Source organism: Caloenas nicobarica, chromosome 19 (genome assembly GCF_036013445.1).
Source record: "Caloenas nicobarica isolate bCalNic1 chromosome 19, bCalNic1.hap1, whole genome shotgun sequence".
NCBI classification, from domain to species: Eukaryota; Metazoa; Chordata; class Aves; order Columbiformes; family Columbidae; genus Caloenas; species Caloenas nicobarica.
Window position 1 is genome coordinate 10159116 of NC_088263.1, and position 27163 is coordinate 10186278.

The 27163-nt window shown below is 53.4% G+C and overlaps 1 protein-coding gene across 1 annotated transcript; it reads left to right on the forward strand.

The window, feature by feature from the left end:
* The first annotated feature begins 369 nt into the window (after positions 1-369).
* On the forward strand, positions 370-26672 carry LOC135996492 (carboxyl-terminal PDZ ligand of neuronal nitric oxide synthase protein-like). The gene is made up of 11 exons (XM_065648545.1): positions 370-530; positions 3635-3706; positions 19206-19298; positions 19957-20015; positions 21451-21559; positions 21672-21813; positions 22206-22366; positions 23174-23341; positions 23731-23896; positions 24138-24495; positions 24912-26672. Exons 1-11 carry the CDS (start codon positions 426-428, stop codon positions 25399-25401), a joined length of 1923 nt encoding a protein of 640 aa, XP_065504617.1. The 5' UTR covers positions 370-425; the 3' UTR covers positions 25402-26672.
* The last annotated feature ends 491 nt before the right edge of the window (positions 26673-27163 follow it).

The following is a 27163-nucleotide window of genomic DNA, read 5'->3' on the forward strand; positions in this document are numbered from 1 at the left end:
GCATTACCCGAGCGAAGGCGCCGCAGGGCCCGGAGCGCGGCTGAGCTCACGGCGGGCGCCCCACGAAAGCCCCCCTGCCCCGCCGGGCACGGCCCCGGTAAGGCGGCACCTTCCCGGCAGCGGCCGGGCCGGGGCTCCCGGCGGGGCGGCCGAGCCGGGGCGGCCGCGGGCAGGGCGGGCTCCGGGCGGGCTCCACCGCCCCCCGCATCACATGAGGGAACTTCGGGCCAATGGCGCCGCGGCGGGGCCGGGGCCCCGCTCTCACCCGCGGACGCTCATTCAAAACGCGGCCAGGCTCGGGTGCCGGCAGCCCCGAGCCCGTGTCCCCGCTCCGCGCCGCCCGCCCCGGGGCTCCGCGGGGCCGGGCGCTGCCGGCGGGGATGTCCGGCGGGGCCACGGCCTGAGGCGGCCGCCCGCCCGCCGCCATGCCGGTGAAGAACCGGTACAACCTGGTGGACGATGGCTGCGACTCCCGCGTCCCGCTGCACAACGAGGAGGCCTTCCAGCACGGCATCCACTTCCAGGCCAAGGTGAGCCCCGGCCGCGCTCCCCCGGCCCCGGCCGCTGGCGGGGACGCCCCCGGCTGGCAGAGCCGCTCGCCCCTGCCAGGCTCCGGGGGCTTCGGCAGAGGCCGAGGCGGCCCCGGCGGGTTCCCCCGCGGCGCTGGGCCCTCCCTGCCCCGCCTGTTGCAGACCGGCCCTGGGCACAGGGACCCGCGGGCTGGGGCTCCTGGGCCGAGCAGGTGCCAGCGGCGGGGCCGGCGCTGCCCGCGGGGCCGGGCCAGCCGCACCGCGGGGCCGCGGCCGGGCTCGCCGTGCCCCCTCCAGCCCTGCCCCCGCTGTGTTTCTTGGCTCTGGAAGTGCCCCTGGCCCACGCAACTGTGTGCCAGATCTAAGGAAGTCTAAAGAAAACACCGATAAATTACGAAAGCCTGACATTTGATCATCACAATCAAACAGGTTCTTGCTCTTTTCCTAGTATTTTTCTCAGCTGTTTAATCCTCAGAAGCCACCTTGTGCGCTTCATTTGAGAAATGACCTGGAAAGGCTCCTCCTGCCAGCGCGGGGGATGCTGCCTGTGCCAGGTGCTCGTCCTTGTCCTTGCTCGATCCGTGCCCGTCCTGTCCCCACCGGGCAGGACCCGGTCCCTGCCGCAGCAAGGTGACAGCTCTGGGTCCCCCTGCAGACCAGCAGACTGCTCCGTGCTGCTTAAAACCACATCAGTGCCATGTTCCTTCTGACCTGTTCCCTGCATGAAAACCTGGGCAGGCAAGGTCTTTGTTTAAATGCATGCAGCCTTCAGGCATCAGGAAAAAAAATACCGATATTGTCAGAAATTTCGTATTGATTACGATGAACGATCTGGCAGCGCAGCTTCACTCTCAGAAAGTGACTCCATTGGAATTGACATTCTGTAGAGAGTGCAGGGAATGGGTTTATAATTCAGCTGACAAGAAGAACTGCATTTTGCTGGAGCAACTCTAGGGTTCCCTTCCCCTCTTTGCAGGTGGCCTAACACAGATTAGAAATGGAATTCACGCCTGCTGTCTCCTGAGCTAGAAAGAAGGGGCATATATATTCAAATAAAGCTTTGAAATGCGAATTTTGTGCATTTTGGCTTTCCTGCTAAAAGATCCGTAAGATTTAAGCAGGATCTAGGATAGATTTGAATAGGCAGTTAATCATGTATTTTAAAAATATCTCTTCCTTAGGGGAGAAAAAGAATTAATCTTTTTTTAAATTAACATTTGCTGTCCTGCAGACTGTGCTGAGAAGAAAAATCCATATTTTGATTTTTAAAATATGAGAAAACTGTTACTGAGTGAAATGGGCTTCTTCAGATTGACAGCTTCAGGCATCCAGAACTATTCAGGGAGTGGATAAGGCTGTGGGATGTGTGGGTCTGAGATGGGCTTTGCATTACCTTAGTAACACGCTCGCTCGGCTCTGCTGTGAAGTCTGTCTCTTCCAATTAGGATGCTCATTGTGGGCTCATCACTCGGCTGCAACTCTGGCAACGATGGGGCTGGCACTGCCTGCCGGGTATCTCGCACCAGGCCATCTTACTGACCACATCCAGCCTCTAATTTCCGCATACCAAGCTGTCTTACTTGCCCTGTAATCTTCAGGGCCAAACTTCAGGACTGGGAGCTGCTGGTGGGAAGGTTTACGCAGAGCTCTGTGGGCTGGCAGGGCTCTGCACGAGCCCCCAGATCCTGCGGTGAGGCCAAAGTGGGGAGTTTGGGAGAATCTCTTCTGGTGCAACAGTCACCAGCTCTCCTCCTACCCCTGCTATTAATTTATCTTTGGTAGCGTGGCCTGTTCTCGTTGCATCGCTGTTGTTCACCAACAAAAGGCCAGCCGGCTGCACTGAATTACCTGTGACTGTACCGACAGCCATCGCGGAGCGGGAAGGAGATGTCTGCAAACCAAAGAGACTGCGGATCTGGAGCAACGTGGATATGCCCTCGTCACCAGGGCTGAGAGAAATCCTGGCTCTGTCGCTCCCTTCCCTGCTGCCCTCAAGCTCTCGTGGTCTGAGTGGTTTCACTCTCTTGTGGTTTACCATAGGCTACGGCTGAACTGAACTGCTCTTAAAAATGCCATTTTGCAAAGGCATTTACAGAAGCGTCAGAAAAGCCAGATGACCTTTCCGATTGCTTACAGTGTTTGTTTCAAGGCAGAGGAAAGAGCAGTAAATACTGAGCCAAGAGAACTCATCTCTGAAAGCCCTATTAAGTAGAAGTTTTTCCAAGATAATACCCATTGCAAGCTGCAAGCGCTACAGTAGAGAAATAAAACCAGAACTATGTCAGTAACAGTGACAGATGCTCCTGGGAAAGTATTTTGTCTCCATTGATATGTATATCACAACAACCCACAACTTGAAACCATACACTCAAACAGACAAGATTCATGCACAAAATGCTCTTGAGAGGGGAACTAAGCTTTGTGAGCTGCCCCGTGCTAACCTGTGCCCGCTGTGCAACGATGGGCTGTGTTTCGGCAAGGGAGCCAACAGACCCTGCTCAGAACCCACCAGCGCTGAGTCCAGCGGGCGCTGCAGCTCCTGTAAGCACAGTTAAAAACAGCTGCTGTAGGACATGGATTTGAGGGGGTTTACCAGGATTCTGCAGATAGCTGAGCTGGTCAAGCCATGTGGGGACAGTGGTGTCCAGAGGGAGGATAGTCCAGACTGAAAAGTCAGGCCAGAACCATGAGCCTTTTCCAGAAGAGCTAGCTGCCGCACAGCCTGGCAACTTTCCAACTCTTATGTGCTTTTAGTTACGAGTATTTTAAAAGCAGATGTAGTGAGGAATGACAAAGGATGGACAGTCCAATTTTCAGACCCAAGGGATTGTAACTTGATTAGCAATAGATGCCGCTCTGCAAAGCGCAGGTAAAGGCACGTCCAGAATCTGAATGAGGTCAGAAGCTCACACCCAGTGTTAGAAATCCATTAACTTCTCCCTGATTCTGATGATATTATCCACAACAGATATTCCTGTCATGTTATGGGTCAAGAGAGTCTAACCAAACAGGGACTAAATTAATGAGGTGCTGTTTGTTTTGAAGAAGCCTACACCATTAACTTGTACAGTACTTCACAGACATCTCACTGTTCTGTCTTTCAGTACATCGGTAGCTTGGACGTACCCAGGCCCAACAGCCGCGTGGAGATTGTGGCAGCCATGAGGAGGATTCGGGTAAGTCCAACAGAGCCGCAGCCCACATGGAGTGAAAGGCTGTGTTCACTGGAGTGACTTGGTTGCAGCGCACTGTTCTGCATTCCCCTCCTCCCTTCCTGTCCGGAGCTCCAATCTCAGCACTATCGGGATTGTAGCACATACAGCAATTCCCAAGACATATTAGCACAGACCCATCCTCTGCTCTTTCCAAAGGGATCAGTTGGCAACACTCAACCATAAAACCCTAGTCTCTGCTGAGCAGGTATAGAGATTGAACAAAAGATGGTTTTTTTGCCCTGTTTGGGATTTTTGTGTGTGTGTGAAAAATGAGATGTATGCAATCTGCTCCACAAAAGCATTCAAACTCATTGACAGTTCCAAATATATTATGTTACTGTATATTGAAATATCAGTGGCCTGGCAGCTGTTATGGATGTAAATCCCACCACATTAGACTTTGTGGATTCTGCTGCTCATGGAATAATTTGCTGGTTTCCCCAATCCTCCAATACAGTTTTACAGTTCCTGTTTCTCGTCATCAAGTCTGCACTTTTCCTTCTCCAGCCCTTTATTCCTCAGAACAGCTTCTGAATGATCACCAGATTTAGCCACGATTAGCAGGGTGGGTAGCTTACATCTGCTTCGTGTATAACCAGTTCAAGTGTATCTACCCCAAACGGCAGTGCAGCTGTTGTGCCTGGCTGAAGTTTTGAAGGGGTCTTAATTCTGAGGCTGTTCACATGCCTCGCGTCAGCTGAAGCAGGTTTGAGAATCTTCCATTTAAAGCTTTGAAGGGATTATCCTATTTTCCCCTTCCCCCCCACCAGTGTTTAACCATCTAATTTTCATTTAGAATGGCACTTTTTAAACTTAGCCTGTGACTGGCTGGGGAGTTACTGTGTTCATCTCCAGCCAGGCTCAGAAATGACATTCCCCTGCTTTTGCCTGCTCAGACTATTAGCAAAGCTCATGCTCGGAATACAGTGCAGCAGCAATCTAAATTGCCTGGTTATTTATGGAACAGGTGAATATCTAAAGGAAGCAAAGGCAATAGGTGAGGACTACCGGGGCAGTTTAGATGCTGGCATAACTATTGGTAATTTTTGATCTAAGTCAGTATCGGATTTGACACTGCACTTCTGCTGATCTGTGACAGGATAACACCCTTGCAAAGAAAAGCAGGCAGTACTTTAATATCAGTTTCTAGAAGGTGTTGCATTCCATTTTCACACCTGCTATTGCCATGATGGTGTCCAGCTCAGAGCCTTGACAGTGCAGTAACACACTTGGGTGCTATGTGAGGCGTGTAAGGAGCCCCTCCACATTTGTGGATGCCATCAGTTAATTTTATCACACAATATTTTTTAACTAGGCATCTTGTGTTCTATACCGGGTTTTTAATCTTAGAAACCCTTTCCAAAAAGGGAGGGCTTCCCTTTTCATGGGCGTATTGTACAGCAGGATCTTATTCAGACACTTCCTGGCTGCTGAGCGGAAGATGCTCCTCTATTGAAGATAGTTAATTGGCACTGATCCTTAATTAGAGCATAAAGAATGAACTGGGAGGTCTTTGAAGAGAATTCTAGTGCATAGAGTACACAACCTAAGAACTGAGGGAAGATGGGGGTTATTTATGTAGCGTTCATTTGCATGCAGAGGCCTTGTCTATACTGGAGTTTTTTCCCATGGACTCTCAGCAGCACCAGTTGCAACTGGGAGGAGATACTGGAAGAAGCTAGAAACTAGTATTTTGCGACCATCTGATTGTGAGTGGCAGTGCCTGTTTGCACTGCAGGAGCAAGGAAGGTCCTGCAGCTCTGCCAAGCGCTGGCAGGGGCACATTGTGCTGAGGCTTTTGGCCTTCGTGCACTCCAGTGTTCCACTGGAAGTCTCTACTGGAGCGGAAGAGAAAAATCACAAAGTACAAGCCCTCGCACAACATTTCCTACACTGCTCTGTGTGCCCTGCAACATGGGAGGAAGCAGCGTGAGCCATCGCTGGAGCAGTCGGTGACAGAGCGTCTGAGCACGGGGACAGCCCAAAGCGCGGGCAGGGCGTTACTCATGGCTTCTGCCACCCCAGGAGGGGACCAGGGAGGAGGAGGAGGAGTCACAGCCGTGTATTTTGCCAGGCTCTGACAGAGCTGGTTACTCTAGTTACTCATTAGTAAGTTGATACAAGCTCTGAAACTGCCTTCCTGCTACCCTGTCTGATTCTGGTCTCCAGTCTGTGATTAAAAGCACTTGCCCCAGGGAAAATACCTTGAGCTACCCAGCACTCAAAGTTGTCCTTAGAGTGTGGGGACAGGGGGAAGGTGGTAAGCATTCCAGTTGTGAATTCCAGTTGCCAATTCTTCTCCTTGGCACCTTCCCGTCCTGTGCTTTGTACTGGGCTCTTTTGCCAGTTGCGTATGAATTATACCAGCGAACCTGGGAGCAGCTCAGGGGTATTCTCGCGTTAGCAGAGCAGTCTGCTTGCAGATTTGGGACATGCAGAGCAGACAGACTATAGGACATTACTCCCAGAGAGCCTCAAATGACATTTTTTAACATTAGTCTGCTGAAATCACAATCTGCTCTTTTGCATTAGGTATTTAAGATGCATTCTCATAGTAAAGCTTAAATCCATATTCCTGACTGAATGGATGCTTGTAGAATTGCTAGCAATACTCCATTAGTCACACACTAGATTCCCATTTCATAACAGACTGGAAAACCTTGTCTCATCATGTTCTATGCTTCCGCTGGAAGAAATGCAAATGCTGTAGGTAGCACAGGGAAGCTGCTGTTCTAAGCTTCCTATCATACAGAGCTAGACATCTTTAAGTTTGCTAATCCTCCCGATGGATTATTAGCTGCATACAGCTGCCATGTTATTATATGATCATCAGAGTTCAAACTAATCCCTCTACCTCCTCTCGCCCTGGCAGGGAAGGTGATGAAATTAGTTTGCTACTTGACGTGCCTGTCAGAGCCCAGTGTACTCACTCAAGGTGCTGTTTATGGGAGTCCAGCTCCAGGCACCCAGCGTGGGCAGGTTCCTCCACCTCCCAGGGAGAAGCGACCTTCTGTGTCTGCCGTCTCCTGCTGCCCGAGGCCATCCAGGTCTGGGCGTCTGGCAGCGCCTGCTCGAGCCCCTGCGCTCAGGATCAGCGTTCTGGTGGGGCTGGCTTTCTGCTGAAGTAGATTCATCTGGAGCTTTCTCAGCACTCCAGGGAGCTTATGTACAATACAAGATTTTTCTTCCTGCAGAAGTGGCAGATAACATGGAGAATATGAAAGTCCTTCTCAAGGGCCCAAACAGCATCCTGATTCAGCAGGGTCACCGTTTCCCTAGACGGATTTTGGATTATTTAATCATTTCACAAGGGAACAGCCAACTGGTGCTGTGCCCATCCAAGCACCAGGATGAACAAACAGGAGGCAGGCATCCAGACTAATATGTTTCTTCTGTTACCTCCACATTTCTTAGGCTTAATTTAATTGAGAAGTTGTTTTCTCTAGAGGCCAGTGTGCCAGAGAAACAGAAGCATTTCTCAATCTTGACGCAGGATACATCAGAAATGTCCAAGTTCTTGGCATGAGAACTGGGTTCTCACTTCGGCCTCCCTCTTATCCCGATCATTCTTGCTGCCTCCATGCTCTGAAGCAGAGCCTCAACGCTTTGCAATTTCTCCACCTGGTATTCTAGTGAGAAAGCACAACCTAGCTACACTGTAAATCACATTGACTGCCAAATAGCAACCGGTAGTGTTGAAGTGTGACATGGCACCAGTTTAAATCAGGATGAATAAAAGTTACAATCCTACAGTGCACCTTAGGAAGGCGAGGTGGCAGGGACAGCCACACAGAACTGGCAGCTCCCAGTCTGAGAGCTGGGCTGGTTTCATATGACAGCTTACACATAAAGCTGTGCCAGGCTGTTAATTGCAAAAAAAAAAAAAATTGGAAAGATGAGAGGACTTCAGAGAGACAAGCTTCCCCAAGCCTGTACATTGCTCTTCCTCCTTCTCCCACATACCAAAAGCACAATGTACGTAACCCAAAGTATGCTCCAAGGAGCATCTTTTTCTAGGACACCTTCCCTGCTTCTCTGGAGATCCATGCAAGGGTTACCTATGCTGATACGTATTAAACCTCCAGGAGAGAGCAGTGGGTTTAGGTATCCAAACCAAGTATGCATGAGCATGTACAAACTTGCTCTGATACCTTTTGCAGAAAGTCTGGTGACAGTTTTGGCTCTTCTCCAAAGCAGAAAGGCTCATGCAGCTTCACACAGCCAGTACATGATCAGACTATAGTCAATCCTCCCTCAGCACAGCCTACAAGTCTACTGAAAAAAACTTGAGGAACTTGCACTAGTGACTTGGAAGGAGATTTGCAGGCGATCGCGGATGGCTTTGTGTCCTCTGTCTAGTCTCTGAATCTTTCTCTACTTCTGTCTCCCTGTCCAGCAGCCCACACACCTTTGCTTGCAACCTTACCTGCTATCTACTTCATTTAGGGAGAATACTAGTCAACACAACAAAGCTACAGGCACAGAGAAGAGCAGTCAGGAGCAGACAAGCAGGCTAAGAAAGCCGAGACTGCCACGAGGGCATCAAGAGCAGAGGGGATGACTTGGCTCAAGACATTGTCACCAAATGTCCCTTCTCTTCCCCAGGCAGGGCTGTGTCCCATTACCTGACCCACTGGCAGGGCTGCTCAGCCCCAGGAAACAACAGCTACTGCCAGGGTCCCATCCATGCCAGGCATCTGAGGCAGTTCAAGGTTTCTACCATACAAGATTAAGTTAATTGGTTTTACCTTTCCAGGCCCTGGCAAAATACAGCAAGTGTTTTCAGGATGGTAATTAAGTGTTAATTGCAGCTAAGTTTAGCCCTAATGCCTCATTAGTTTGTTTTCCTCTATTTGTTGCAGCTATAGCAGAGTCTTCTGTACAGGGATGGGGATCAGGCTGGGCTTCCTGAGCAGCAGAGGGTTCCTGCAGTGTGCTCCAAGGTCCCACCTGAGCCCAGGACACCTCCTGCCCAAGAGAGGGAGATCTGGTGTGAGACAGAGGCCCTTAAACCTGAATGCTCCAATTAATATCTAGGCAGCAGCTCTGCAGGGGTCTCTGGTGCGCACAGACACACGTTAGACTCTTTTCATGATGAGGGGGATTTTGCATCCCTTCTATTACTCCTTTGCTGGAGCCTTCACCGCCACAGCCCCCTTAACAGGTTCTTTGCCCTCTCCCATGCCAGAGGGCTAGTTAGTGGGTTTAACAAGGGCAAGCTGTACTGAAGCTACTACTATTCAGTGCCCTGCTCTGCCAAAAAGCATTTTACTGTTCCACACTGCAAACAGCTCCTGAGTTTGGTTCCAGCTGTCTGTTTGCTGGTCTTCAAGAAGATAACAGACCTGACAGAGATGCCCTTGGGAGGAAAAGCCACCTTACATTAGGAGATGGCAGCCACATCGCAGGTCTTACCTTTCTGCAGCATGGCCAGAGGTGAGGAAGGTGGCAATCCCTCTGGCAGAAGGTCAGCAAGAAAGCATTTCTCCAGCCAAAATGAGCAGCCTCAGATTAAGGCTGCAGGACCCCATTTTACAACCAGCCAAGCTACAGCCTCCCAACCCCTGCTCCTCTCCCGCAGAGTTTTATAGCCTCTCTGCTTTCCCAGTGTGCCCTGCAGCCCTGATTAGCCAAAACACCAGGTGGGCCAGCATGTCCCGGAGGTCCCTCACCATGAAGGCCCAAGGAAGGGGGAACGCTGGCTGATGCAGGTGCAGCTCCTTAGGCCTCTCTACATGTGTTCTCCAGTCCATGGTCACCTGGACAGGCTCAATTGCTTTTCATGCGCAGGCTGCTTTACTAGCCTTACAAAAATGTTAATTTTCGTGAAGAAATGCCTTTAAAAACACAGAAGCTGCTTTTCTAGAATAATTGAGTCTGCCATATTTCAGACTAAGCCAAGCTTGTTTTATCCAGTTTCTACTCTTCATATTACCATAACGCAAAGGGAAGAAGCTCTTATCGAGATGTTTTCGCGGTGGTGTCATGCACAGCGTTTCTAGGCAGCGTTGCGCATCTGTGGTGGAGAACTGACTACTCTGCTGTGTGTCTTGAGGGGGAGGAGAGGAATAAACACCTCTGAGCTTACACGAGAATCCAGCCTTCTGCTCAGGGATGTCTCCCCATGCCATAGAGCTGCCCCACTGACTTAGAATCTCTTGCAGGTTTCCACCCTGCTCATCTCCAACCTCAATCACCTCTGGACTTCTTGCCACAGAATAATGAATTAGTTCTCTCCTGCCACTTCACTTCTGAGCTGAAATGAGCGGGGACTGGTCTGGCTGTGAACACAGCCACCATGACAGAGGGTGGCTTAGAGCTTTTCCAGTAGCCACACGCGATGCCCTAGTTTTTGAGAAGTGACGGGTGATTGTAGATGCCTCAGTTCTTGTGCCCTGTTCAGACAGTGTGCTATGTGTGATTGATAACAGATGGATGGAGGGATCAGTCAGTGAAATGTGTCATCTCTAAGCAACGGCGACCTTTCAATGCCTTCCGCAGAGTGCTGAAAACTGGATGGCTTCTCCAAGGAGGGGGTGGAACTAGTGAGACAGATTGATATTGTTTTTGCGTAAGAGTCATGATGGATTGGAGTTTAGTTGAAGGCTAATAAAGGCAGCAGTTAAACAGAAGCTAAATTAAAATGTTAGTACTAAATAAAACAAGACAGCTTTTTGTCTGATGCTAAACCTTGGCAATGAGGCAGGAATCTTTACATTGTAAAAGAAAGTGGCTTTAGCAATATTATCATTATATTGCTGAAGCATTTGATTTCACTAGCTAAAATATCAGAAATATCAGTGTATGAAATCTCTGCAAAGCTTTTAACTAGTTTGAAATAAAGTAGCTTTTTCAACAATTATGTTACTAGTTGTAGAGTATTACAGAGATAAAATATAATGGCTTTCAAATTACATTCTGGTGTAGAACAATCAGCCATGACTGAAAGCTGCTTCTTTATTGGCACCTGAAAAAAATTAACTGGGATGGCAACCAGAGTGGTACTGAGCACGCTAGATTAGCCTGTTAACAAGGAGGTGCCTTGACACATTTCAGGAGCAGGAACAAATCAGAATGGTCCATGAAAATACAAACACTTCAACCAGTCCCATGGGTGAAGCTATCTACATGCAGGGAAAAATAAAAAAAAAAAAAATAAAAACACAGTAGCTGTGGTGTAACCTTATGCTTTGACCTCGGCATTTCTGGTTCTTAGGAGGGTCCGCACTGGGCATGGAAGGCTGGACCTAATGCCACAGCAGCAGGGGCCGGTGTAGGTGTTGTCTGGGTTTTGTCCAGTGCAAGGGCCCTTTGTACTTTATGGTGCCCTGAGGGAGCATGACCAAAAAGCAAAATTCTGCATAGTAAAATAAGGTTTGGTAACAATAGCTTGGTTCTACCCATGCTTTCTTCATTCTGCTTTTGTTCTGCACTAAATGAGGCCTGAAGGCAAACAGAATTGGTGCTGCTTAACATAATACTTTGACAAGCTACTTCATGTTTTGACCAAATAACTCTATGATAAATCTACAGAATAAAAGTCTTGAATGGGTCCCTGGAGGGACGGATACTTTGATGAGGGAGTAGGGATTTTTCAAAGGCATTCTGGAATGGCTTGCCTTCTTTCCTGCAGCACTGATTAGACACTCTCTAAATGGCCTTTCCCTGGGCCAGATGGGTTATTTGGACTAATTGGCAACCGCCTGGCTGTTTTCAGGACACCCGAGTCGCTTGTCCCTTCCTCCATCCTTCTGTCACCCCTGCTGCAGAGACCCTGCCGCATGTCAGGGCTGCAGGAGGGGGATCGGCCCCTCGCGGTGCGCAGAGCATCGTGACCCGAATCGCCCGCTGCTGCACAGCCAGCTCCAGCACACCCAGGAATCCCACCAACCCTCCGAGCTCCAGGGTTTTCTTACTAAAACCAAATTTTGTCACAGGAAGAAGAGCAGTGGGACGTGTTCAGACTAGATGCAGTGCGGTGGAGGACTAGGTGTTTACAGCTGGCTGCAGGATGGTGTAAGGCCCACGGTTCCTCTTCAGGAACATGGGTCCTTTGGTGGAACCAGCCCAGATGCTGCTGTCTGCCACCAGCACCTGCTGCCTCCTGAGCACCCGGTACCTACCGCAGGGCCACACGCCGTTCCTGAGGCTCTAAGGTTCAGTGATCCCAAGCCATCACAGACCGGTTCAGTCCTGCTGCAGCCTGTGCTCCTGCTGTTAATGATTATGGGGCCTAAACTTCCATTTTCTTATTTTCATGCCGTTGCCCCACGGGCAATGCTGGTCTCCCACACATCTTGCTTCCTTGCATCCAAGGTGGAGAACCACAGTAGGTCACACGTGCCTCTCCTGGGAGCAGGGGCTGGGTTGATTTAGTTACTGGTTTGAACACGTGGGCCTTCTCTCCTCTGCCTTCTCCATCTTACCCTCACCTGCCCGTACAGAGCCTCGGGAGCCCTGGCGCCTCCTCTCCCTCCCCACACACAGAGCCGCTCTCGCTGCCTTCGCCCCCGGTTTGCCGTCCCGCTCCGTGTGGACTACCTGCACTGAAATAGCATCATTACGTCAACGCGGAGGGAAGTGTAGCATTACTTAGAGGCCTGAAATCCTGGCACCTGCCTCTGTCAGAGCCTCAGCATGGCAGCAGGATTAGGATTTCTCGCCGTCGCTGTGCCCTCGTTCAGCACCCCCAGAGCCCCCCCCACACCCTGCAGCTCCCACGGCGTGGCAGGTCCTGCTGGCTCCCATGGCCTGGACTGGTCACCTGGACCAGGTGTTGTACACCCCAAAAAACAACTGTCACAAATGGTCCTGTGAAGAGACACAGAAGAACTAAAAATTGACTTTTAATTGTTATTCTCTCTCTGAGCAAGCAAAAAATAGCTCCCAGAGAGAAAGTGAAGCCATCCCATTAATCACCCCGTCCCATCTTCCCCTCCTGCTTCTCTGAGGGCATCAGCACCTCTCTTCCCTCTGCACAGCTGAGCCATAACACCAAGAAGTGAGCAAGGAGCATCTCCCTGCTGCCAGGCTCATGGGGAGGGGTGGGAAGGGACCAAATGTACAACAGGGGTTTTGGAGCGAGCAGCAGAAATCCTCAGTTGCTCCCTGTGCGTGTCTGTACGAGCAGTATCTGGTGGCCTGGCTGGGTAACTGACACTTAGCGGGGGACTGGCCGTAATCAGAACAACTGAATGAATGCAGCAGAAAATCAACATGCTTGCTTAGGGGATGAGAAATCAACACACGAAATACTTCATTACCTTCCCACAGCCACATAGGGGGTCTGAGGCTTTTTCATGGAGCTCTGAGCCTGCTACAGGGTCCTGGCTCCTGCTCTTCTGAGCTTTGTTCTGTGAACATTGATGAACAAGGTTTAAAAGAATTCAATCTCCTAAGCTGCCTCTTGTCCTACATACCAGACGGGAGGGCAACTAGGATATGAAACATCATTTATACAAAAACAGGACCTTCTCTGCAGGGCCTCTTGACACATGTTTATGGGGAAATACAGAATTACTTGAAGGTATCACAGTGTATAATTGCAGTTTCACTTCTAAGGGTTATTTCAGGTGAATCTGACCTGCTTCTAATGAAATTAGCACTTTTTGTCTGCAGTAACCTAGCAGCTCTTTGAGGTAGGGATCGTTTTCATGCTCATGTGCTCTCAGTGCCTGGTGCATGAGACTCCATTGGGGTGGGGTCCCAAGACACTACTTCATTAGTCAAACTAATTAATCATCCAAAGCACTGCAGACGGAAAAGGTAATTTGTTTTCTCCTGCAAAGTGAATAGAGGTGGGGAGGAAAATTCCCTGGGAGCTGGGGCTGGCCTGCCCTGAGGACACAAGGACTGAAGGGCTGTGTGTGGGAAAGCTCCCTCATAAACCTGGGGACAGCAGGGGGTTCCTGGAAGTGACAGTCACACAATGGTGCTTTTGTCAGAGAGGCACCAAAGGCCAGATGATGTCACCTTGCACTGGGCTTCAGCGCTGCTTGTGCCCCCGGGATGGAGCTCGGCAGTATCGCAGTATCTCTGTAACAGGGAGAACGCCTTGAAAAGGCTGCTTTTATCCCACCCTTCTTTAAAAGCAGGCAAAGAAGCCTTGTTCCAGAACAGTCTGCCTGTTCTCAGAGGTGGAAAAGACTAATTAAAGAGCCACTGCTCGTCTCCCCACCAGCTCCCATCACCTGCAGGAGCTCTGCTCTCCCCCATGGGTGTACCTCCAACTGCCCTTGACTCCACATCCTTCTGACTGGCTCAGAGGAGCACCTAGACTCCAGCCACCTCCTTTGCCTTCACCACCTCACCTTTAGAGAAGCGCCACTTCCTCTGTTCCTCAGGCCGCGCGGTACCTGTGGCTGAACTGGAGACCAACACTCCTCCACTGGAGCTCAGGAAGGGCTTAGCAGTCAGAGCTGAGCTTAAATGGAGCTCGTGGGTGGGAGTGTGGGTGGAGGCCTCAGGTGCGGCTGGTCAGGACCATTAGACATCCCAGCACCTCAGCCACAACTCCAGGGTTGTGGCACAAACCTGCAAATGACACCTGGCGTTGTTGGAGAAGGGTCTGAGTCCTGCCTGGCTCTGCAGGCAGCAGCACCGCTGCTAAAGCACAGAACTAGGAATAAATAAATAAAGCCTGTGTGATGAACTGGGGTCACATCTCCTTGCTGCCCCTCCAGGGACTCCCACAAACCCATCGGGGCTGTGATCGCTCCGTGGTCCCCTTCAGCTCGCTGTGTGGGGAATGGGCTGCGGTATCTGCAGAGAATTTGTTGGATGGTGGAAGGAGCTGATTTAAATGAGAAAAAAAGACCTTGGGTATGTTGCCAGCATTCTCCTTGCCTATTGTACTCCCCCTTCGGTTTCTGCTTTCCACTGAACAGTTTTATGTTTCCAAGGATCATAAATTCTCATTTTTCCACCGGCCAGGAGGTGCGCTCCTGGACTCCACTGCTTCCTGCATCGCTTTTGTGTCCGTGTTGCCCAGTTACTGCAGCACAGACCCAGACTATGCCCGGCCGCATTCGGCCCAGCCGCGTCCCCGGGAGCGCACGCCCCGCCGCCGGGCACCGCGAGTTCAGGGCATTCAGACAGGCACATGCTTCCCGAGACGAACAAAGGCAAGGCCATAACCCAGCGGTTTCCAGCCGGAGGCTGTGAGGCTGAGGCTGACCGGTGAAACGCTGCAGCCTGGCGGGGCTGTCACGGGAAGGTGGGACATGATGCAGAAGGGGCCGCGGTGGCTCAGGGGGGATTGGAGGCTGGACCGCAGCCCATGGTCCAAAGGGTGTGGGAATGACGCTGCTGGTTTGTCAGGTCCCGGGTGGCACACAGCGCTGGGCTGAGCTGTGCTGGCCGGGAGAACGGGGGAGCTTTCTGCAGCTTCAGTTCCAAGCAGCAGCACTCCAAGCATCCGTAATTCAAACAGCAGTCGAGATAATGCTGTGTCCTCGTGCTGCGCGGGTCAGCTCGGTTTGAAACTAATTACATTCCTGAACATGAAATACTTGGATTCATCGTGGCTTTAATTCCTAAAATGGCGCTCGTGGCGTTGGTGGGTGCGCGCTGGGCGGGAGGGCAGGGTGTCTCCCACGCGGGGGACACGGGCTGACGCTGCCCAGAGCCGCGCTGCGGGGGGCAGAGCCCAGCAGATCTCCACCTCCCCGTTGCCATGCCTGTGTGTGTCTGTTGGGTGAGGTTTGGAAAGGGGCAGGAGACGCTCCCTTTCTTGGGGCTGTTTCTGGACACCCAGGTCCCGCCGCTGGCTGGGCTGGTTGAGGGGAGGCAGACAGCAGGACAGTGGCTGGGGGCTGCCCGGAGAATTTACAGCTGTGGGAAGAAGTCATCCCTTTCCAAGCCTGGGGCATCTTCCTTTGGGCACGCAAGCAAGCATGTGGGAGCACTGATGTACTCCTGTTTCAAAAGCCCAGAGAGCCTCTGCCTTGATTTCCCATGACTCAACGTGGGCGGCGCAGCAGCGAGCGCCGTGCGACCTGCGGCAGGGACGAGCCCCGGCTCTGCCGCCTCGCTCGGGTCTGGCCCTTCTGCTCTTTCATAATGGGGAAGATGCATTTTTTGGAAACAGAGACTGCCTCTAAGACTTGCAAACTCTCTATTTTATGACAGTTTTCATTTGCATAATGAAGGCCCTGATACCTTCAGTAATTAATCACATTAAGAATTGCTTCCTTGAATAACTCTTTTCATGCAAGTTGTTCTTCATGCTGGAAACTGCATATGATTTCCAATGTGCATTAGCCCATCTCTTTCATCAGCAGATGGAAGCTGGTAACTGCATGTGTAATTTATATCTGCTTGGTGGAATTATCAAATGAAATATGCATTACGTGGCGCCATTAACATTTCTAGTCATACAGTCTTCAGCTCTTGGGTATGTTAATATTACATGGCAACAGTGTGGGGGACTGTATGAAAGGCAAGGACTTGAACATGGGGATTTAAAAGCAGAAATGGAAAGTATTCCAGGTCAGATACATCAGAAATAGAATTAATGAAGCTGCTAAATTAAATGAGATGCACTGCCCTTTTTGACCTGCATTTTTTAATAAAATGTCCCATATTGTCTCCATAGCTAAGAAAGCTGCCAGGCTTGTCTGCTGAGTCGCCACTTGTAAGGGCAGCTCCAGATCCTTTAACATCTGGAAAGCTTTCCCCACAGGATAGAACAAGCAGCAAGAGAATAACAATTGAATCTCAGAAGGCAGCAGAGAAGATGAGCACTGCTGTGTGGGTTTGGATTTGTCGGTAACCTTGACAAATTTGGAAAAGAAAAAAAATCACATCAATTCAATAGTAAGAAAAAAAAAATCGGTGACTAGACTTTGCTCTCTGATGACAGTGCCACCTTAGCCAGGAGCCTCGAGCTTTGTTCTATGTTGGTCTATGCATGAACATTTTTATAGGGGATAAAGTCTGCTATCTTGGAGTGCATTTTTTCGTGTGCTTTTTTGTCCTTATATAAATTGCAGTTAATTAAAATACTGATTTCTGCCTGACAGGAAGCAATTAAATGACTGAAGCTGTAGCCCATTTGCCTCTTACATGTGGAGATGGAGAGCGAGCCCAATCCAACCGGTGCGGCTGTCGCCCAGCCCTGCTCTCGGGGTCAGCGAGCTCTCGCCCAGCTGGTGTCCCGGCTCCTGCTGCTCGGGGGCTTTCACCCTATGGAAAGGATTTTGGGGCCCAATGAGTTTTAACTGGTTTCAGGCCAAGCTAACTCTGCCCGTGGGTTGGACCCGGCTCCTCTGCTGTGCTGAGCGTGTTGGCCATCGCGGGTGCTCTGATGAGGATGCGGCAGCAACTGGGACGAGCAAATGCACCGGCCGCTCCTCACTCACGATGCCGCGGCAAAGGGCAGAGCCTGAGGGTGCTGCCTGCAGACTGTGAGGGCCAGAACTGCTGCAGACACCGTGTGTGGGGTGTGTGTCGCTGGGGCAGGGGAGAAGCTCTGAGCTCTGCTCCCACCCGCCCCGCGTGCCCCATGGCAGCAGCACAGCGTGCTGGGAGCTCACCCCGGCTGTGCGGCACTGCTCGGAGCTGCGGCCCCGTGCCTGGCCCAAAGTCGGGCTGGGGTGGTGCGGTGTAGCTGGCTGGGGTTCCCTGGGCTTACGGAGACTTGCCATCACTCCTGGCAGCACCTGGAGATGTGCTGCCGCTGCTCCCGATTGTTGCTTTCTGTCCAAGAGAGAGAGAAAAGGCATCTCTGCAAAATCCAGACTTGGACTTTGCTTAAAGCCTTTGAGTAAAGAGCCTTTTTTGAATGTAATTGCACCCCTGTTGCTACAAGGGGAAAATACACTGCATTGCTCTCTCTTTCTTGGAAAGCTCAGCTAGTATTTTCCCAGCCATTTGTGTATAAAGAAAGATAAATAGCTCTTTAGCAGGCAGAACAATCTATCCCAGTTTTATTGACGTTCATGCAAGCAGACAAGGAGAAACAGTTTGGCGGTGCTGAGCGTAGGGGAGGGGGAAGCTCCAGGCCAGGCTGGGCTGGGGGAGCCGGGCACGGGCGGTGAAGCCCTCTGGGGTGCGGAGCCCCCTCCCGCCGGTCCCCGCGGCAGGATGCGCTCACCACCTCACCCGTCATTTCACTCCTCCCTATAAATAAAAAACGTGTATAGCACATTTAGCTCTGGCTTCACACGCAATGGTGCTATAGATAGATTTTTTTTAAAGAGCTTGTCTCAGAGTAATAATTCATGGGGAGATCAAAAGGCTATGGCTTAATCCAGGGTCTGTCTGATACCATAAACCTTGCAGAGTGCTAAGAATTCAATGAGCAGCATCAAAAGCCTGATGAACATGAAAGCCACCCAGTTTTCTGCCTGTGAGGCTGACGGGTCTTATGATGGGTGCCGAGGAGCTGGAAAGACGCGGATCTTCTGTGGAGGGCTTGGGTGCCACACACAGTCCTGCACCTTCAGGTGTCCCCGTGATGTCCCCTTTGGCGAGTCCCAGCTCCGTCACAGCACCACTGGCGTTATTAGACTATTAAAACAGGGAATTTGTAACCTCTGCTTTCCAGCTATGGTAACTGCACATGGAGTTAACCAGAAGGGTTTATTTTTTTAATAAGTACATGGTGGCTGTTACTGTAGCTGCACTGACAGTAGTGGATGTGCTGGTTTAGATAAATTGGGGATCCAGCCCAAGAAAACTGGATTTCAGAGAGGGACTATGAAAAATATGAGGTATCAAAATGCCGTATTTGGAAACTGAAAATCGTGCCTAAAGCAGGGCCAGTGGGCACCCGCGCTGTAAACACGGGTCTCCGGAGTAGAAGGGCTCTGCTATGCTTCTAGCTGTCAGCAAAAGCAACATTTGAAAGCCAGCAGTTTAATTTTTAACACAAATGGAAGTGAGTTCAGACTGCAGACACCTGCAGGTGAGGAGCTGGGTTTGTCTCCTGAGCCCACTGAGGTTAATGTGATTATGGAAATGACTGAGGTATAATTGCATTATTGCCACCCATCTGGCCCTCCCTGCAATTCATAAGTGATTTTATATTCCCCATGCACTGCAGTTCTGTCACGCAAGGGCACTGACGACGCCATAAATCACTGCCTGGTGTTTGCTGCAAGTGCCATCTCCCCGTCACGCTGCTGGTGCGGAGTCCCCCTGGACAGGGCATGGCCAGGGCAGCAGGAAAGTCCTTCCCGGATCCGAATTAACAGTGTCTGGATGTAGTCCAGAGGATCGAGCTCTGCTCGTCCTCTCCCAGGGGATGCTCCTGACAAAGCCGGGATCCTGCCTGGCATCCCAGCTACAGCAGAGAGTGTCCCAATATGGGTTTTCTTAGCAGGATAAAGCAAATTCCCACTTCCCTCAGCACCTGGGATTAAACACAAAACTGACATTTTCATGTAAAACACCAGCTAATACTGCACACTGTCCCCAGTCCTGCCTCTCTTCTAACCTGGGTTTTTCTTCCCACCAGTACGAATTCAAAGCCAAGAATATTAAGAAGAAGAAAGTGAGCATCATTGTGTCTGTCGACGGGGTGAAGGTGATTCTGCGCAAGAAGCAGAAGGTGAGATTTCTCCAGTCCTGCCTGGGTAGGAGCTCTGGGCAGTACCGCTGCTCAGGATAGCCACACTTCTAACCAAAACTGGCCTTTTCTTAAAAGCTGCTCATAATTTTTACAAGAGAACACTGCATTTTTCATCAAACTAATGACAAAACCTTGCTGACAAAAAGAGTGGGAAAATTGTACTGTGGGAAGAGGATATTTTTTTTTTCCCTATCAAAAAATGTCAAGCTTTCAAGAAATACAGTTTCTTTTTCTTGTTAATACTGGTAGGCCTTTTCCACGCTGCCTGGGCTGAGCACCCTCGGCTCGTCCCCAGGCTGTGCTGAGCCAGCGGCTGCACCCATGTCTCCTAAGCCCTCGCTCGGAGCTTTCTTCCCCGAAACGTGTTACTCTTCTGCATATTTGATGCTATAAATTAATCTTAGGGGCCATTTTCAGCCCTGAAGGCTGTGATCAGATGACCAGATATGATAAATGATCAAAGAAATCTATTTTTATCCAAGATACTGATGAAACAGCCATTGTTCGAATAGTCAAACTGTAGCCTGGATTTGGCCTGGGATAAACACACCATTTTCCAGGGTTCCTGCCCATCAGCATGGTGGGGTTTCATTTTGACTTGACTTGCTGTAATTTTGTTTCTGCCTTCTGCTAACAGAGAAAGGAGTGGGCCTGGGATGAGAGCAAGATGGTGGTGATGCACGATCCTGTGTACAGGTACGCGGGAGGGTGTTTACACCAGCCAGGGCAGACCAGCCCCGAGCAATGCGCATCCATCCTCCCAGATGCTGAGTTACCTCCACCAAGGCTGCCTTTCCAAAGGACCATGAAAAATTAGCAAGATTGTAAAATTACTGCTGATGGGAAATCCTTTTCCTATGTTTTTGAGAGCGAGACAGACTGATGTAGCTTTGAAGCGGCTCTGCTTTGAGCAGGGGTTAGACTAGATGACCCTCAGAGATGCCTTCAACCCAAATTACTCTCCAATTGTGGCTCTGAAGACAGGCTTCCCGCGGTTTCCCTTCAGAGCGTGGCTCACTTCTGAGGAAGGGCCTTACACTAAGGTGTAAGCACTTACAGGGAATTAACCTGTACAGGGCACAGTGAGATTGTACTGACTTTCCATGGGATCTCAAAGTATTTTGGAGACCACAAGCCCCACCCAGAGGTTACACTGCACGTAAACTTGGTGCCTCGGAGCCATCAGGGGTGGCTTCCTTAAGGCAACCCCAGCGATGGTGCCTGCAGACACAGTTAAGAGCACAGGTGGCTCCAGGCTGTTAGATCTGCCAAGGGAATAATTGTACCATGAGTGCAAAGCCCACAGCCCTAGGGCTGGGATCACCAATGGTTTTCTGCGTCAGAACCCTTGGTGAGGAGATAAGGAGCAGAGGACGTGCCAATGCACTATCTGCGCCTACATCTCACTTCTGGGGTTCTTTAGGGATCACTACAAGGTGCAGTACATCAGCAATAATTATTCCAATTGCGAGTGAAACACAAAAAGATTCCAATGACAGCAAAGAATACAAGAAAAAAAACCCCACACTTTTCATGAATCCCTGTGGTTTCTTCTCTATTCAGAGCTGAACTCAGTTGTCACATTTTTACCCAATTAAATCAAACATACAAAAAGGTCTTCTAAAAAGGTTTTGCAGCACAAGGAGGAGAAAGAGTCAGCCTGAAGAGGGGAGAGAGAAACCCTCCGAGCACACTCAGCACCCCTGGGAGAGGCAGCTGGGGACGCTCTGGTTTTTGTGCTGTGCCTCCCACTGCTGCTGAGCACAGCCCTGCGCCAGCGGGACCTTCGCGGTGCAGGCAGTTGTGCCACGCTGCAGCCCAGGCGGGGATTAATTGCTGAGGCTAAAAATAGCCACACCGTTTCCAATACTATAGATCTTTTAGCTTTCCCAGAGCATCTTTAGAAAGCTTTTGCCTGCTTCGGAAACCAGAAGGTTTTCCATCAAGGCAGAAACACTCTCTAAATCTGACACGTCCTGCCTTGAAAATTGCAGGAGGGGCTCTGCACTGGCACCACCTCGTTCCTCCGACCCTGGGTGCTGAGAGCCAACCCACCCTGAGGACATGGGAGCCTCCGAGGAGACAAAGACTCCACCAGGTGTTTAATTCCCTTTGCCTCTCTCCCACCTAGAATCTTCTATGTGTCTCACGACTCGCAAGACCTGAAAATATTTAGTTACATTGCAAGGGACGGTGCTAACAACTCCTTCAGGTGCAACGTCTTCAAATCGAAGAAGAAGGTAGGATGTTCCTGGGGCTACGGCTGGGACGGGGAGCAGAGGAAAGGCTCCAGTGCTCCCAGCAGCAGCGTGGCTGCTGCGGGGCTGAGCGCCACGGGGGTTTACTCTGCAGAGCCAGGCCATGCGGGTGGTGCGCACCGTGGGACAGGCCTTCGAGGTGTGCCACAAGCTGAGCCTGCAGCACGCCCTGCAGAACGCCGATGGGCAGGCGGACGGGGCCAGCGACAAGTCGGCCGAGGAGCAGCCGCTGGAAGGTGACACGCGGGCAGAGCCCCGCCTCCGCAGGGGCAGCGGGGGTGCTTTGGGGTGAGGAATGGGGTGGCATGTCCCTCATGGGCCAGATCTAGTGACAGCAAGAGCTTCAGGCTCCTTCAGATGGGGGGCACAGGGAATCCACCCCATCTGCCCACTCGTGCTGGGCACTGGGAAGGTGGAGGCTGAGCCCCGTTGTCCAGCAGGTCTGCAGGCACCAGCACCTCGGCTGGCCCACTCCCCTCCTGCCCTTCCGCGTGCCGACCCTTGAAGCCAGCCCTCGCTGTTGTCCCTGAGCTGCCACCCTGGCTGCCAGCCCTGCTCGGGGCCTCGGCTCCTTGCTGCGATCTTGCAGTGCAGGAGGCTTGAGTTTATTTATCCGTCTCCTTTGAAGTTCACCAGATAAAGAGCTCCAAGGTCACGGATGCAGACGAGGTTGGCATCGACTCTGACGGCATCTGTGTGTCCGAGAGGGGACCCGGAGAGCTGCCTGCTGCCCGGGGTGACCTTGGCATGCTGAAACCTGGGCAAGCCTCAAAGGATAAGAACTGTCAGGTAACAGGGGGTGTGGTGGGGGACAGTCCATGCTGCTGGGGCCCCTCTGCTCGGGGACACTGTATCACAGCTCAATGAGGAGGGTCTTTCATGGAGACCCCATTGCAGACTCCCCTCCCGGCTCCCTGCTCTCGCAGCCCGTGTGGCAGGGCAGGGTGGTCAGCACAGGGTTTACGCACAGCCAAGCTGTGTCCTAGCACTGGGGCAGGGGGAGAGGAGAGGAGAGGAGAGAGCCGGGAGTGAGGCCATGGCACATTCGCTGTAATGAATAGCTGCTCTGCAGAGCTTCTCCCTGAGCGCTTCCCAGCGGCCTGAATGGCATCGCTTCATCTCACACAATTGTCTCGCTTGCAGGGCCTGGCTGAAAACAGCTGCAGTGAAATGCACTCCATGGGATTCATTTCATGGCTGGGAAGGCAGTGCTCTCCAGCGCTGCTCCTCCTGGTGCTGGAGCTGCCCAGGCCGGGAGGGCAGGGGACAGGGAGGGCAGCGGTCACAGGCCAGCTCCCAGCAGGGCACACAGCAAGGGGACCCATCCTGAAACATCCCTGCTGCCAGGGCAGGGGACGCGCTGCCCGGCTCTGGGCTGTGTGCTGAGACCTGGCGCAGACAGTGCAGCCCCATCAGCTCCCTGGGAGCGCGAGCTGCGCCAAAAGCTCCTGTGCCGGAGATCACATTGGTGTGCAGCGCCTGACACCAAACCCAGGGCTGCCCCCCTCAAATGGGATCAGTGCCGTGGGAAACCAGGGTCTAAATCCCAGCCCGAGCTGGTCCATCCACTCACCCTGCCCGTTTCTTTGTGCCCAGGACACCGAGAGCTGCTCCCTCCACCCGGCCAGCTCCCAGCAGCTGCTCAGCCCCAGCAGCCCCTGCTCCTCGGCCTCCATCACCCCGCTGGCCTCCCAGCACTGCCTGCAGCTGCTCCAGCAGCAGCTCCTCCAGCAGCAGCAGCAGACGCAGGTGGCCGTGGCCCAGGTACGTGTCCTGCCCTCCCCTCAGCACCACCAGCCCTTCGGTCCCACACCAGCCTCCGGCCAGGCTGGGCTGGCAGCGGGACAGGTGCCCTGTGCTGGGTGGGAGCGATCCGGGGAGCTCATAGCATCGCTCACAGCCTCCCCCGGCACCCAGCTGGCCGCACACACAAGTCGGGGGGCCCCACTGAGCCATCCCCACCCTGTGCCTCTTCCCCCAAACCAGCATCAAAGCGGGGAGCCCGGTCACCCCCCGGCTGGGCACCTCCCCAGCCCCTTTCGTGTTACCGGAGGGGCCGCGGAACCCCCCGCACCGCCCGGCCCGGTGCCGCGGCGGGGCCGGCAGGGGGCGCTGGAGCGCCGCCGCTCCCGGTCCGCTCGTCCCGTCCGCAGGTGCAGCTGCTCAAGGACCAACTGGCAGCAGAAACGGCGGCGCGGATCGAAGCGCAGGCCCGGGTCCGGCAACTCCTCCTGACCAACCGGGACCTGCTGCAACACGTCTCCTTGCTGGTGCGGCAGCTGACGGTGCTGGAAGCCCGGGAGCAGCACCGGCAGCCAGGTGAGCATGGTGCCCCTGTGCCGGGGTGAAGCCGGGGGCGGCGGGTCCACTGCTCCCAGCACCATCCCTCTGGACCATCTCTGCACGCCCCGCGGTCCTGGGGAGCAGCTGGGATGCTCCCAGCACCATCCCAGCAGGTTTGGGGAGGGCTTCAGAGCATCTCTGCACCCTGATGGTCCTGGGGACCAGTTGGGCTGGAGGTCCCCAGCTCTTCACGTGCCTCTTGTCCCTCTCTCACCAGTTGACCGCTCTTTGCAAAACCTGTCCCTGGCTCAGTCCCTCTCCCTGAACCTGAAGAACCACTACAGCCTGGACGTTCACCTGCCGTCCACCTCCACGCCCGCCAGCATCCTGGGCAGCCCGGTGGCCCCCGGCTCGCTGCCAGCCCTGGGCCCTGGGGACTCCTACCTCAACCTCATCAGCCTGGAGAGGGGCGGCCACCGCTACGGCAGCAAGGAGGGGGACGAGTGCCTGGCCGTGCTGGAGGGGCAGGACGGGCTCAGCCGGCGCGTGGAGGGCTCTGAGGTCAGCGAGCTCGCCCTGCTCAATGGGAGCAGCCGGCAGAAGGTGGACGACACAGACAGAGGGGAGGAGGACAGGTAGGATGTGACACCTCTGTCTCCCGCTGACTGGAGTGGGAACACCCCAAGCAGATCCCCCACTTCCCCAGCAGCGCTCGCGCTGTGAAGGGCTGGTGGCAACAGGGGCTGGGGAGGAGGCGCTGTGCTCTGGGCACTGAGGGACAGGCAGCCCTGGGCTGGGTGGTGGCTCAGGGACATTGAGCTGGGACAAGGAACCCCTATGTCCACCCATGGGGTCACTGCCTCCCCTGTGCCTGTCCCCCTGCCACAAAACGGTCATGGCCACATCACCCCAGCTCCAATGTTTGCAGGCAACAGGTTGCACTGGTGGGATCCAGCAAAGGTCTCTTGGAGAGCCTGGGGCAGCCAGCCCAAGCTCCCTCATGCGGGTAAGTACGTGCCCATCACCTCCTCCCTCTGCTTTTCTTTCGCAGGCGGCAGCAGCCTATTCCCAAGCTCAATCCACCGCCACCCATCCTACGCAAGAGGTCGAGCAAGACCTCCCCAAGCCTGGAAGCAGAGGTGAAGCCCGAGAGTGCTGCCCACATGAGCTTGCCCAGCCCCAGTGTCTCCAGCCTCACCAGCATTGCTGCTAGCTCGCTCACCCTCTTGGACCTTGAGGCAAGGACTCCCGTGCGGAGCGCTGCCTCCGACACGGAGCCCATCCCTGCCAGGACCTGCCAGCACGCTCTGGGCAAGGACAGGGCTGGAGAGAGCGGGCAGATGTCCCCCCTGGCCAGCATCCGCGACCCTGCAGCCAGCGAGGCCCTGACCAAGGACTTGGCGGCCCTGGCCAGCCCCACAGAGAGCACGCTGCCCTTCTCCCCTGCAAATGACACCTGCTTGCACATCAGCTTCTCAGAAGATGAGCTGCTTGAACCAGAGCTGGATGCTGCTGTGGGGCCCAGGAGGGTCCCCCCTTAGTGGGACAGCAGTAGGTGGCAGCTGGCTGGCAGGCAGACCTAGCAGCTCTGACCACCCCACTCCAGTAGCCCATGCTGGGCTTGGGAGCCCCTGTGCCCAGGCTGGCAGGCAGGTCCCTTTGCTGTCCCCGTCCTGCACAGCAGCTCGCCCTGCCACACACAGAGCTGCCACACAGGATGTGACCAGACCAGCCCCTGCCTCCAGCCTGCACCAGCTCACACTGCCATCCCGCTGCCCTGTCCTCCCATCTGCTGCTTGTGCAGACCCTGCTCATGCAGCTGGGTGCTACACGGGGTCCCTGCCATTCCCCATGGGATGATCTGGGGCAGAGACATTGCCGGGAGTGGAGCAGCAGGAGCCCCAGGGTGGGGGCACAGCGTAGGGCTGTGGACACCTGTACGCAAGGCTGCTGTCACCAACACGGTTCATCGGTAGCAGTGTGAATAGGGCTGTGCAGCACAGCCAGTCTGTCACCACGCTGCCATGGGCTGGGTCTCTCCAGCCCAGCCCTGCTTTTGGGACAGCAGCCACACCACCGTGTCCCCACGCAGCGAAGCCACCACTGCCTCCCCGACAGGTGCCTTTTCCCACAGCCCAGCACCCACTGCACACACTGGCTGGGGCCACCACCCAGATACCACTAATTGGGTACAGGGCTGGCCCTGGGACCCCACTGCTGCAGTGGGTGACCCCCTGGAGGGTGCACCTCGTGTCTTGGGGTTGGGTGGGAGAGCCCTCCCGTGCCTCTGCAGACTGCTGGTGGCCACAGGCAGGAGCTGCCCCATTGCGCTGATCTTAGTGTGTAACAATGTGGTTTGGGTTTGGTCTGGGAAGTGTAAATGTCCTGGGATGAGTTCAGGTTTAAGGAAGAAGCCCAGCCCTGGGTGAAGGGCAAGGCAAAGCCCTGGCAGTGCCACATGTCCCCTTTAGCCCGGGCAGGTTTTGGGGAGGGGCCAGAGAAGGATGCTCGTCTACCTCGGTTGTTTGCAAGAGGGCATTGGGAAAGTGTTGGAGGGTCAAGATGGGCAAGTGTGGAGCAGAAATAGAGATTTGGAGCAGCCATGCTGCCTGTGCCTGGCGCAGTGCTGCTCCCGCAGGGGGTGGTGGGACATGGACCCCACGGCCAGCGCAGCGATGCCAGAGCTGACCAGAGGACCTGGGTATGGGCTGGTGGCATCACCACCGGTGAGCGGGGCTGGGGGCTTGTGAACCTGCGGCTGGGCTGTCCTGTAGCGCAGTAGAGACAGACTGGCCCGTCCGTAGGAATACAATACGCTGCAGTTTGGTAACTGACTTTTAAAGAAAAAAATAATAAAAGGAGTCCAATTTGCAGAGCAAGTGCTGTGGTCTGTGCCCCACAGGGGCCTGTGCGCAGGGAGCCCCAAGCTGTGCTGCTGTCCCTGGGCGCAGATTGGGGACCCCCGGGTGTTCCCAAAGAAGGATCCCTGCACCCTCCCTGTCCTACAGCCCCCGTTCAAACAGCCTCATCTGCTCCCCCCTGCAGTGCCAGGGACAGCAGGACGTCCTGTGTCCCCTCACGTGCTGCCACATAGGAGACACGCTCCTTTGTCAGGGACAGGACCCATTTCCAGTGCAAACCCCCAAGCCCTGCAGCACCCACACTGTGTCTACAGCACCGAACGCTGCTGTCTGGCACAACCTTGCCAGGACGGGCAGGGCCCTGCTCACTGCACACCCCTTTTGCCCTTTCTTGTTCCCATTTCTGCTCCCAAAATAAATCCTGGCCCCAGCACGCAGGATG